Source organism: Engystomops pustulosus, chromosome 4, assembly GCF_040894005.1.
Source record: "Engystomops pustulosus chromosome 4, aEngPut4.maternal, whole genome shotgun sequence".
Taxonomy (NCBI): domain Eukaryota; kingdom Metazoa; phylum Chordata; class Amphibia; order Anura; family Leptodactylidae; genus Engystomops; species Engystomops pustulosus.
The window spans coordinates 99,114,718-99,128,524 of NC_092414.1; the positions used below are offsets into that span (position 1 = coordinate 99,114,718).

At 35.4% G+C, this 13,807-nt stretch overlaps 1 protein-coding gene across 1 annotated transcript in view; it reads right to left on the reverse strand.

The window, feature by feature from the left end:
• Window positions 1-6,000: 6,000 nt before the first annotated feature.
• PDZRN4 (PDZ domain containing ring finger 4) overlaps window positions 6,001-13,807 on the reverse strand; it is a 100,189-nt gene continuing 92,382 nt past the window's right edge. The window contains exons 6-8 of the mRNA XM_072146871.1: window positions 12,785-12,886; window positions 11,099-11,215; window positions 6,001-8,057 (exon numbers count right to left, since the gene is read on the reverse strand). Coding sequence (XP_072002972.1) covers window positions 6,534-8,057; window positions 11,099-11,215; window positions 12,785-12,886 — 1,743 coding nt within the window. The 3' untranslated portion in view covers window positions 6,001-6,533. The remainder of the gene's footprint in view (window positions 8,058-11,098; window positions 11,216-12,784; window positions 12,887-13,807) is intronic.

A 13,807-nucleotide genomic window follows, 5' to 3' on the forward strand; every position in this document is an offset into this window, starting at 1 on the left:
AATATATGGCATTTTTGCAGCTCATTCATTACAATGAGCCACTGGCTCATTGTAACGAATATGCAGAAGCCATTAAGCCTACCATGGCAACCAATCGCCGCCCCCCGATGACGTTTGGGGGCACGGCGATCGTAATAAAGATGGCGGTGCCTGCGCGCCGCCAGCTTTTAAATGCCGCCGGCGACTTTGCCGGCGGCAATCAAACGGTTAATAGCCGCGATCGGTGCAAGTACCGACCACGGTTATTAGCGGTGGGGGTTTGCTGCAATATGCAACAACCCCCACCTTTGTATGAAGAGGACTCAGCCCGTGAGCCCTCTTCATACATTCCCTATACCTCTGCGTCGTAGAGCTACGGCGCAAAGCGTTAAGGGGTTAATGGACTCATTAGGGTGAATTACTTTTGGCATCTTCCCAAAGAGCTACATCGATGGCATACCTGTGATTCTTGAGACGTAAAAACAACTTACAAGGTGAGCCCTACAGATACTTTCCACCAAATAAATGAGGATACTTCTAGTGGGTTCTTACACGCTCAATTATCCTTCCTTTTTCTAGACTGGTCACCACTGCAGAAGAACTGAACATATCAACAGTACTTCACAATACTCTTTATGTTAACATTTTTGATGAAGAAATAAAAGTTATGTATATGCTGAAGAAATACAACTAGGGATTTAAAATATAAGTTAAAAACATGCATAAACAGACAAGTCTGTAGAATATTGCATAAATAGAGACAACATAAGTTACTTATTATTGTTTTGTTAACCACAGCAGGTAAGGTGCGAACACAGATCTAATAGCAGAGGATTAAATCCCTTATCAAATTGAGACCTAATGGATACCTACTTTTCTGGAGAAAAATCCAATAAGTTTCTCTATTATGTAGCTTTTTATATGATCCCCTCCTCTTGGTGGTCTACAAACTTTTTCAATTCCCTTCCAAATAAAGGAGGATACATCCTTATTGTGAACCTCCCAAAAATAGAAGTAGCATACATCATATAAATGTCTAAATAATGGTTTTGAGAGGACATGCAGTGCTTCCCACATGTTGCAATCTGCACAGAGTACGCAAAAAAGGTACAGTACATATGCAATATTGAAATTTATGTAAATGGATATGTTCAAATTATCATTAATTACAAACGAAGTAATGGTATTCCCTACTTCTCTACTTTGTTTTGTAGAGTAGAAGGTAATCGGGATGTAGATTATACTTGGAAAACATAGATGAGGCCATTCTATATGTAAAACATGTTGTTTTTTGGAATTAGGGAACACCTTTACTTCATTTGTAACTAGTGATAATGTCAAATAGCTACGTACATAAATTGCAATACTGCATATGTGGTGTACCCTATTCCATGCACTGTGCAGGTTGCAATATGTGGGAAGAACTACATGTCCTCTCAAAACCAGAATACATAGACATTTAACTGATGTATCAAGCTCTACTATTAATATCTCTGCTGCCTTAACATTTTCAGGAGGTTCACAATAAGGATGTATCGTTCTTTACTTGGAAGAGAATTGAAAACGTTTCTAGACCACCTAGAGGGGGGAATCACATAGAAAAAAAACGAAATAGAGAAACTTATTGGATTTTTCTCTTCAAAAGAAGGTATTCATTAGTTCTCAATTTTGAGAAGGTATTTAATCCTCTATTAGAACCGTGTTCACACCTTACCTTTTGTGGTTAATGAAACAATAATGTAGTATGTGCTCTTTTCAGGAACTTATGTTGAACCTAAGCAGAACCGTGTTCACAACTTACTTGTTGTGTTTAATGAAACAATGATAATGTAATACATGCTTTTTTCCGGAACTTATGTTGTCTCTATTCATGCAATATACTCCAGATTCATCTGTTTATGCATGTTTCTAACTCATGTATACTCTGTTTTATGAATTGTAAGTTAGTTGGAACACTTGCTCTAACCTTGCCATAGAGGGTGGCAGTATAGTAGTAAAGAGGGTGGTGTTTTTTGGACTCATGATGTTACATGGATGGGGTAGTATTCTTACCTGTGTGCATGATTAGTAACATTTAGTAAAAAGCTATACAACGTTTGTGTTCACATGCTATCGTGATTAAGTCCCTTTGGACAAGTGACGCTAGTTTGCTGTGTCCATACCCATGAAGTGATGTTATATGTGGATTTTAATATGGAACCAATAAATTGAAAAGTGTTTTGGACATGCTGGAGTATCCTCTACATAGTACCAATAATATAGTATGAGACTTATACGTGTAAGCATTATAATAGGAGCCATAAATAATGTTACATGTGATGTGAAGGTAAAGAATTACTCCTTTTAAGTCATGGCCATACATTAGATTATTTTATTCACAAAAGATTTATTTTTGCCATCTTATAATTTGTACATTTACTGTAGGATTTACTGTTGGAGAGTTTATTGGAAGCCTTTGGGTCCAGACTAGTATTTTAACCCTTAACGCAATAAGACATACATGTATGCGGTCTGTCACCAACGCCAGACACCTCATACACCGCACGAGCTCTGCTTCTTAACCATGATTTGTGTCACAGTCGGGTTCCCGCACTAACTGCTGGGATCACGATGCTCTTGATCCCATCTTTTCAACCCTATAGGCATCGCATCTATGGTGACCATGGCGTAAATAGGGTATTACTGGGTACTCACTCGGACGATCTGAATCCTACATCCCAGGCACTCAGGTTGCTTACCACTTCCTTGCAGCTATGGGGTACTGTAAAGGATCCTTCAGTAGGCTGCTTTTAGAAGATGACTGCTAGGTTGTGCTTTCAGCTTGATCTAACAGTTTGCCTATGCAGAATGTATAGGCTGACTAATGCCATATACTGCAATATATGAGTAGTGTTGTATATTACGCTGAATAAGTGATCATCGGATCACTTGTTCAAGTCCCACACTAGGACAAATTAAAACAGTAAAAAAAAGTTTAAAAAAGTAAAAAAAGACAAAAAGAATAAAGATATTGATCCATCCTAAATAAAAAAAAAACATTTCACATTTAAAAAGTTAATATCATCACAAAAAACATATTGTGTATCACCCTGTGGTGTAACAACTCTTAAAATAAAATAAGATTGTTACTGAACCCTTACAATGATTTCCTTAAAAAAGGAAAATATGATACAAAAATTACAATACCACATCTAACCTCATAAAATCAAGATAAAAATTGATCAAAAAGAAACATTTACCCCATCATCACCCCAACATCATACCGATAAAAGAACAACTAGTCCTACAAAAAATAGCTATGTAAACAAAAAATAAAAATGCTATGTCTCTTAGAACATGGCGATGCAAAAATACCAAAAGCAAATTTTTTACTTAACAAGTTCTATATTCTGCAAAACTAGTTAACTAAAAAAGCTTTATAAAGAGTTAACAAAATCTTATCAATTAACTATTGAACCCCCACTTAATGATGTACCTGAAAAGTGGATCTCGTCCCAAAAAATGAAGACCCCATATGTCCACATTACAAAAAATGAATGGTGCTGCTTCCATTCTATACCCTGCTGTGTGCACACACAGCAGTTTACCACCAAATATCAGCATGATTGGGAGAAACTGGGTATCAAACTTTGTGGAGCTTTTTGTCAATCTATTATGAATGTTTAATTTTTGGATCAAAATGAATGTATTGTCCAAAAAAATTAGATATTGAAAATTCCACTTACATTTTGTTTTAACCACTGAAACACCTAAAGGGTTAACAAACGTTTAAAGAAGTTTTCATACATTGATGGGTATAGTTTCTATAATGGGGTAATTTATGGAGTTTTACTATTATTTAGGCCTGTCAAAGTCACTTAAAGCTGGTTCCTGTAAATATAGGATTTGGCAATTCTTATAAAAATGTAAAAAATTACACCCAAAATTCTGAGCCTCATAGCATCCTATAAAAATGAGAGGGTACATCAAATACCATGCTAAAGAAGATATTCAGAAAATGTTAGTTATAAAGTTTTTTTGGGTGTCATGACTATCTGCCTGAAAAGCAAAAACTAAATGCAAAAGATATCATCCAAAATTCAACTAATTTGAAGTACAATGTGTCAAGGGAAAATATTCTGAAAATCCCCTGGATATGTTAAAGCTTTTCAAGGTTGTATCTTATAGTGACAGAGGGCAGGTTTAAAAAACAGACGTGGCCCCAAAGTCCTACAGTGGCTTAGTCCTTAAGGGGATAAATTAATTTATGTCATAAAAAAATGTTGTGAAGCAGTGCATTCTTTCATTGAGTTTCTTTATTCTATTTGGATTGAACAGCTGTGTGTGAATGGCCCTTTATATGATAAATGCGCCACTTAAGTCTACCATAAAAGAAGCTACTCTTTCTAGCTCATAAAGAAGGATCCAAAATAAGAGCTCCTTATTGTATCTCTATACTGTATTTCTGCAAGCTTTGTACAGTATAAATGATTGCCATGTAAAGAAACATAATGTTAATCCTTAGTTGTTAAATAGTTCAATTAAACTGCAAAATATGTATGCTAGATGTCATCAGTTCTGTGGAAACACCATGTGTGTAAGTTAGAAATATAATTATAGTTTTACTTGAAATTTTGGTAACAAATCTTGTTATAGTGCAATGTGTTTCTTTTTCAATTTGACAATTCTGTGCCTCCCTTCCTAATCTGCTTCTATGTCTGAAATACTTTCAGATTTCCATCTTGCTAGCATGTCAAAAGGAAGCTTACTTAAGAGTGAGAATACATAGAATCTCTATACAGATAGATGGGACATCTCAAACTGCTGATATGGACAGCAGAAAAGAGAGCTGCTAAGAAATAGAAGAATGGATGTCGCATAATGACCAGAAACTGGGTTACTTCTCTTGCTCACCTTCTAAACTACAGACAATTGTAACATTTGTTCAAATGCAACATATTCTTCAAGTTAAAACAACCATTAAATTGAATATATTATGATAAAAAGATTGTATACATTCAGTTTAAGAGATAAAGAGATTACATAAACATTTTCCTTGTCTTTTTTTATAGATATACCGTAACTGTTCAGCAGTGGTCAGAGCTTACGTACATGTGACAAATGTAAATAACAACTCTAAAAAGCTCAGGCCAGCAACGCTTTTTTAGTAAATTGAATTTGCCCTTTAACAGTAGAAAAAAAATAGAAATCTTCTATTTGCAGGAATTTTAACAATAAAAGAAATATTATTTCCCCTAATATGTATATTTTCGTCTTGTCTTTTTCATGGTTTGCATTCTTTTTGGGAGACCAAAATCTATCCCACGTTTCATGTTTGTGCAGGACGTGATCCTGTCTGAGGGCTGAACAGAAGCATCTGTGCAGTGCAACTACGTCTCTGGCTGTGTCCACCCAGGGCCAGAGACATACCACACATGCGCCAGAACTCAGCCGAGATCACATTAGGAAGGGACGTTGCCTTGTTTCTGAATTAAGAGGACTATGGTCCGATCACAGTAATTGCCTTATTCCGTAGTCTGCTAGTCTTCAGCAAACTTGTAATGGACTTTCTTGTGCATAATCTTTAGAAGAGGTTTGATACCATGTGTGTCATATGGTCGGAGCACTTACAATCCCCCCCCCCCCCTGTAGCCTCTGTAGAAATACTGGCAGGACAATGGCTGTTTTTAAATGACAACTTTTGGATATGAAGCTGAGCACATGCACTCAACTTCACTGGTCAACCACGATGAGACCTTTTTTATGTTGGGTGTACCTCCTTATTTAAATGCTGATGACCTGAGCACCTTGCCATTTTCCAGAGGATAATTGATGGCATCAAGGGGTTATCCGAAGGTAAATGCCAGTCCCCAATCATTGGTGGCTGGCGACATTTAGAGCGTAACGTCTGCAATCGTGGGAGGGGGCATTCCTATATTACCTAATTATCACATGCATCCATGAAATCTGCATTTTCAAAAAGTAAACCCAAACTAAGTCATTATCAGCAATGATGAATAATAATTTATTTTGAATCCATCTGCACAGTTATATCTAGCTACATGACTTATGCCAACACAAATCTTGGCAAAGTTGCCAACTGACACTTTAATTGGACAAATACAGCTGTAAAATACATATTCAATGTACACTGTCTCAAACTCTCAAACACAAGTCTGAAGTATAAGATGAGATGAGGTACATTACAAACTTTGTGTATTCCAATAATTGGGTATATAAAATGTTTATTTTGGTAATTACTTTATGTTATCATGAAAGTATAAAAAGAAAAATTCTAGAGAAATAAATTTTCACTTACAATAGATATATTAATAAATCAAATGGCTTTTTCAAGTTTCTGCAATAAATAAAAAAGTAACCGTTCAATATCTACACAAATAATTCCATTTTGATAAAGAAGGTAGTAATATATGAAAAAAGGAAATGCAAAATTATTAAATAGGTTTGTTTACAAAAGAGAAACAATATAAACAGTCACCAAATATATAAAATGCCACATTGAACGAGGCAATCGCACTCTACCTAAAAAGGTAGCTTACTCCTTGGCAGCCCTACTAAACTGTAGTCACTGACAAAAAGGCATTATGTACTTTAGCTCCATCAGGAGACTTCTCTCCATGTGTCATAAGTTCTTGGATTGTCATCCAGTTATCCAGGATCTTTTTGTTACGTTTTTTCATCATTTTTTTATGACTCAGTTCAATGATACTAACTTCTTTTCTGCTTTCACTGCCACTCTGTGGACTTTCTTTAAGACATTCCAACCTACTACGCATCATAAATTCTCTCCTCCTTCTTTGCTCCTTTGCTCTCATAAGGTGCTGCTTTCTTTCTTCTTTACTCCAGTAGCGTCCCATTTTCATCTCACTCATTGTATCATCATCTGTGGTCATTCCACTTCTCTCCTCCTTGATTTTTAAGGCACGCTCTTTAAGAAGTTTATCCCTTACAGGCCTTTTAGTAATGTATCTTGTACCGTCACTTCTTATTTTCACTTTCCACTCCATTCTTGGCTCTGTCAACCTTTGTGACTCTTTACACATGGTAACTAGATTTATTTGACTTTGTGCATATTCCACTGCTGATTTCTGTTGGATGAGTTGCATATAACTTTGATACTGCCGTGCATGGATGGGTATATTTCCATGTCTATATGGTGAACTTTGATATGGGGAAAGGTATGGAATTTCTTCAGCACTTTTCTTCCTGTGATCTAAAGATTCATTACAGTCTAACATATTCCCTTGGCTTTCTGCTCCAAGAATTTTTTCATTGGTTTTAGATTTGGAAGGAGTATTCTCAATGCTGCTTAGTCCAGATGATAAATGGTTTGTAACAATAGTGCTTCGGAGATTTTTACGGTTTGTAATACTGATTATTCTTTGAAGAGAACTGTCTGGGGATCGGTCTACTGTCAAAGGTGTGCTTCTACAGCTTTCTGCTGTATTATAAGCACTAGAACTGTCCTTATCAGATCTCTCCGTATGTTCTCTGATATTACCTACTTTACTTCTCTGGACTTCTATGCTGGTATTATAATTGCAAAATTCATCATCATGAATTTCCCAAATGTCTCCACTCTGATTATTAACATTTTGGCGCCGATGTGCCTGCATAATGCTCTGGCATTCAAGTTCAATACTTCTAAGCTCTTCATTTAAAAGTTGTAACTCATGCTCTACTCCATGCTCAGATCTGCTACATTCAATTGTGCTGCTGGAGTAGTACAGGTCATATTCTCCTCGATTGCGAATTTGACACTTAAGCTCTAGTAGTTGCCGGAACCTGTCACAATCCTCTTCTTGATTTGCAGTGGGATCAGAATCTATATACTCCCCAGAAACCATACTTTCGTTGCAATGTAGTTCATTGCTGTCTAATGTATCCTGACTCTGCCTTAGGACAGCATTTTTCTGTAGATGGGCAACGTTGTGATCTCTGAGTATATTTTCCATCTCTGAGCTCTCATCATGGTGAAGACTTTCATCAGTGCGACCCACACCACTGTCTTTTTCATGGTTATTGGATGATGAAGTTGCTGTGTCAGTTGTACCATCTTCCTCCTCTGGCTTTTTTTGCTGAAGGAAAGAAAATATTTTATTAACTCATTTTGTAAATTGCAACATAGGCAATATTAAATAGAGCATAGAATTGTGCCTTAAAAGAAATACAGGATTTACAATTTTACTGTAAGTGAAAATGCTTACATAAGCTTAGTTTCCTCATCTTTTCATTGTAAACAATAAGACTTTATTTTTGGAAGAAAATGGTTTGTGTATAAAGATGAAAGAAATATTTACAGAGCATTTTAAGGGGTAAAGCATATTTATTCTAGAGAAGTTGTTTGGCAAGGTAACATAGATGTTTTGTAGCAAAATAAAAATGCATGTTTTTTCTTTTTTTCTTCTTTGGCCCACATTTATCAAAAACAGTGCAGTCTGTACTATGTACAGTTTGCCTGTGCCGGGTGTGCCAGATCCATGAATTGCGGAATACTTTCTTCATCATTCTGGTGCCCCCTGCATTGCTCCAACAGAATGCACCAACTGTTTTTGATGCACATAGAGCGTGCAACAATTCTGTGGAAGTGCAGTAATAAATGTGGCAACTGTGCACTAGAACGCCTATTTACGTGCAGAAATTGGTGTCATGTTGGGTATAGTGAAGCTGTGTGTTGCAGACACATAAGAAATACATGTGCAAGCAGTTCTTTCTATTGTAAAGTCATACAGAAAACTGGCACAAACACTTTAATAAATGTAGGCCGATGTCTAGTCCTTGTTAAAATTCTCAATAAATAAATCTCAAATATATGGACCTACTATCCAGAATTTATAAAATCATGTTCCTTATTGGCACAATGTGGCTTCTTAAGCGATATTTTGTATTAGTTGTTCAAGGGTTTGCAATCAAATCAAACAACAAAACAAAGCAAAAACAAAAAACAAAATCACATTGAATTGTATTCATGTGTTGCCTTTGCATACTATTGTGTGTAAACCATCTTAAAAGTGCCCTTAACATTACATTTTTTAATGGTTATTCTATCCCTTATTTCTGTACTTGATATAGAGATTATTTTGTCCTAGTCACAAATCTTATAAATCCATTCTAGCTGTCACTAAAGGGAGCAAACTGAACACAAACGTAAAAAAAACACACAAACACACTTAAGTAACCAATCTCAGTAAACATCAGAGAGCAGAATATGACAGAAGGGTGGATTCTGTCTAACTCTTCTGTGTATTGCATATTTGGAACAGAATGTCCTAGTAAAAGGCAAAGTACAATAAATCACAGTTCTGCTTTTCCTGACTGCACAAGCTAATTGACAGCTTTCCCTGTATCAGTGAGAAGATAGAGAACAGCAGTGTGTGGGTGAGGTTGGGAACTCTTGTTATGATTTATAGTTTTGTTATTCCATACCTTTTCTCTTACCTTGACATGAAAATCTACCATCATGTATGATAAAGAACGGGCACTTACTCATAGATCCAGGCACCATAAATAGGGTAATCTTTTTGTATTTGTTATCTATGGCTTTCTTCCTTCTGAAATCCACTTTTAAAATCATGCTAATGAGCCAGAAGTGCTCTGTAGCTTCACAGGCGTTACATTCTGAAGGATGACTTTCCCCCTCCCACTGTTTCCAAAATTACAGGAAGTGCAAGGGGGGTGGGGTCGAGACTGAGACATGCTGCTGTGTGTAACAAAGCCAGAGCACAGAGGGCTTCTTTAAAAGTCCCATAGCCATTCATTAGCATAATTTTAAGAAGGGAGGCCATGAATAACAAATTTAAGAAGATTACCAAAGTGACAGGATCTATGAGTAAGTGCCCATGGTTTATCATCTGTGATTTTAATGGTTGATTTCTTTTAACAAGATAACTAGTATATTATTACAACAAAATTTTATGATGTTGTATCACAAGGCTGTATACGGTATCAGGGTAACTTATGATAGGCCTGCGCTCCGTGCACCAGAATATGATAGGATACATCACCAGGTGGCTTGCACTTGCGTACAATTCTACGCCAGGCCCTGTCAGGCATAGGATTGTGCTATAGCCTTTAAAAGGCCTGAACATTTGCAAGCTTAAGTGAATGCTCAAGCCAATTCTCCACTGGCCGTAAAGGGGGTAATAATTGTAATTAATCGTGGTTCGCAAGAAATTACGATTATTTTCGGGCTTGTAAGCCAAAAAACTGGTGTACAAGTTCTGATAAATCTCCTCTTTGTTTTGCCACTATGTTGATGTGTTGTAAGACGAGATGGTCAAGGGTTTTTCAGGACATCACACTATAGTATTGAATATGTTTAATGGTTTCTTTTAGAAAAGACAATGGTGGACAAATATGTACTCGTTTTCCACCAAAATTCTTCTCCTAACCATAAAAACTAAGATGCTATAGTAGATCAGCCATTTCCTCTATCATGTAAGCGGCTGTCTTCTACGGCACAAGAAATTACTGGATTGGTTCACTTGAAGTTTACACACATCTATACCAAGTGGTAGTTTTATGTTATAGACATGGATTCAAAGCTTCAGTAGAGCAATATATATCACATAGTCTATCCCTCTTACATATATGTGCAAGTAGGAAATCAAAGCTTTAAATAAGAGTAATATATATCTACAAATGAAATTCATAATTCTAAACTGTGGTATTTATTTCAGTAATATAAATGTTAATGACAGTGATGCTTTCACTATAAAGCAATATGTAACATATTTATATAGCTCTTATTCATTTTCTCCAGCTTATTCCATTGAATTATGAAGGATATTCTAACCACAATGTTAGTATTTGAAAATAACAATTTTTCTTTTTTTTTTTTATCAAGCATCTCTACATTACTTGATTCCAAACCTCATCATTTTATATCTGCCACAAATTATATTAGTACTATTATTGGCAGAAAGATAAATCCTGTACACACAGGAAACAGACTTTGGAAATGAAGAATGCTCTGGGCAGTCTGACATTGTAATCTAATATAAGAGAATAGTGTCTTTCATACAGCATCTGTATCTGTTAGAGGAAGTAATATTTTTTATGTTTCTCTCCACTTGTTTTGTAATTAGGAGAAAAAAAAATGATGTTTAGTAATTTGTACCTGTTGCACTTCATTAACTGGGTATTGCATTGCTTCGTGACGTTGTTCCTCTAGTATTTGCATGTTTAACTCTTCCAAGAATTCATTCCTTTCATCATCCAGCCAGCCTTCATCCAGCTGTAAAGAATACATTAGTATATGACATTAGTACTAACACATGGTAATGTGGTGTTAGGCCTAATAGAAACGCCTGGCCACTTCCTTTCATCATAATGACTCTTTTGAAATACAAGCTTTTTATACTTTTCTTTACACCAAAATAATAATGATAACATATTCATTTCCAATGCCTTTCATCCCACATATAAACAATAAGACTAATTTGTTGATAATATGGAAGATCTTGTTAAATATTGAAAAGGATATATACATTTCTATAAACACTCATAAATGTGCTTCCTTTCTGGTGTCCGGTGCATGCTAGGAAGTTACCATAGGTGGAACAAATAATACAACATTAGTCATAAAATGTACTTCAAAGCTAATTGTGCTGAAAAATTATACAATTATTTTAATTCCACTGCTAGAAATAAGTTTGGCTTAGAATCAATGGATAATCTCATACTGCAGTCCAAATCTCCCTGATATAGCACTTATCTGATATAGCACTGATCTTTGTTTCCGTTTTTTAAAATTTTTTTTTTTTTTTATGTCTGTATTTTTTCTCTCTGTGTTGTTATCTTAGGGATAAATAAAGTTTTATGATATCCTATTGTATCATATTGTAGAATTATAGTCTGAAGTGTCATATTGTAGAATATTGTCTGAAGTGTCCTAGATTTATCTTCATATATTTATCAATTCACATAGAGAAAATAACAATAAATATTCCCAAATTTTATTCTATGCAGAGTGACTGTATCTAGTATTACAGTTGACATAACATAAAAGCTTTTCCAAATTCTTGATATCTCCAAATTATTGTCAGCAATTCTAACCATACAAACCTGCAAACAGTATTATGTAGTGTTTCTGAAGAGACATGTAACCTCTGGTACTGACAGATTCTCTTTAAAGCTGGTCTGGAAGTTTGAATATATATGGGAAGCACATAACAAGCACAGGCATTGTAGCATTTGACTACAAGTGCTTAAGAATACATTGTCTAAGTTCAAACCTGTGATAGAGCCATAACTAAAAACTCTTCCTCCATAGTGATGTTACACTTTAAGTCATAAATTAGGAAGTAATGTTATGCACATTCCAAGGTAGTTGGTATCTACACAATAAGTTAGCATAACATAAACTAAGCTTCACAGACCTTAAAGAAAGTCTCTTAAAGGAAACCTTGAAAAAGTAAAAAACACATAAAAATACTTACCTGCACTCCTCTTTTTCAATCCCGGTGCTAGTCTTCTTTAATGATCCCATGTCAATATTAAAGAAGACCAGCGTCGGGATCCGAATGAATAAGAGTGAATGTTAGTATTTCTATGAATTTTTTACTTTTCCGAAGTGGTAGATTTCCTTCAAGTGATAAACTTCAAGTGATTGAATTAAAGAATTCAATTGATAAGTTATTGTTTGGACCAAAACTGTTATTCTGACTGTAAAATAGATTTCCAAATGAACCAAGACCATTATTTGAACAAAACTCACCCTCAAAAAGATCAACTTTAAATAATAAGTCATGATTCAGGCAACCTCAACAGTGTCTTACTATATTTCTCATATATCTTTACTAACCGGTAAATCTGGCCTTGCAACCAGAAGAACAATTTTTCTGCATTCATCATTGGAAAGTAAAGCCACTGCCTCCTCTCTGTTCTGGATATCTTGGCCATTTATCTAGGAAAAGAATGAAACCTGAAAATTAATTTCCTTTTTTTTTGTTAGAAAGCAGCATAATATAAAAGCAGCGGTATGGACAGAAAAGCTCATGCTTTGGGCTTATTGTCAGCTTTTGGTAGTAAATGCCTTCACTCAATTATGCACTTACTATAAGAACAGTATTGATCGGTGAAGAATGGTGAATATCAGAGGAAGCAGTTATGTTCATAAATGTCCGAACTGCGCCCCAGTAACATACATCTAGCAACACAATTAACCAGCCTCTGACAGGTGACGTTCATCTTTCTCCGCTCAGAGTAATGGAAGTGTCACTCTGAGATAATAGTGCCGGTAGAAGGAAGAATGGCAGCACAACAGCTAAGATCAGTCATACTAGAGACTTGTACAGAGCCAATTAGAGAGCTACACTATTATCTCTCATGAGGCAAAGCTAAACAGCCAATGTTGATTGCAATTCAGCTTTATCATTGTAGGATCCTGTAGTACATTTTCAATACTGAACAAAGCACAACACATAAGCAAGTCATTTATTTCCCCGATGTAACTTTCTAGAGCAGAGACTTATGGCTCGAAATTAAACATAAATAATTAGCCAACTACAACATCAGCTTTACCTTTGGCAAAATGTATTAACATATAAAAAGACCTTCTCACTAATTAAAGTACTTAATTATTTACAAACTATTTTTGGATTTTATGAATAGCCAAGAATGAAGAACTTTATATCTCTGTAACTACTTCAGAGTATAAAGCATTTGTTCTAGGAGAATATAGACATCATAATTCATGACAAAATAACGCTCTGTAAATCACATAAGCAGTACATGATAAAATATCAGATCTATTTAATGGAGAAAGATGCCCAATTATAATAATGAAAGTCCCAAGAGTTTAGTTTACAAAATATATTCTCTTTGG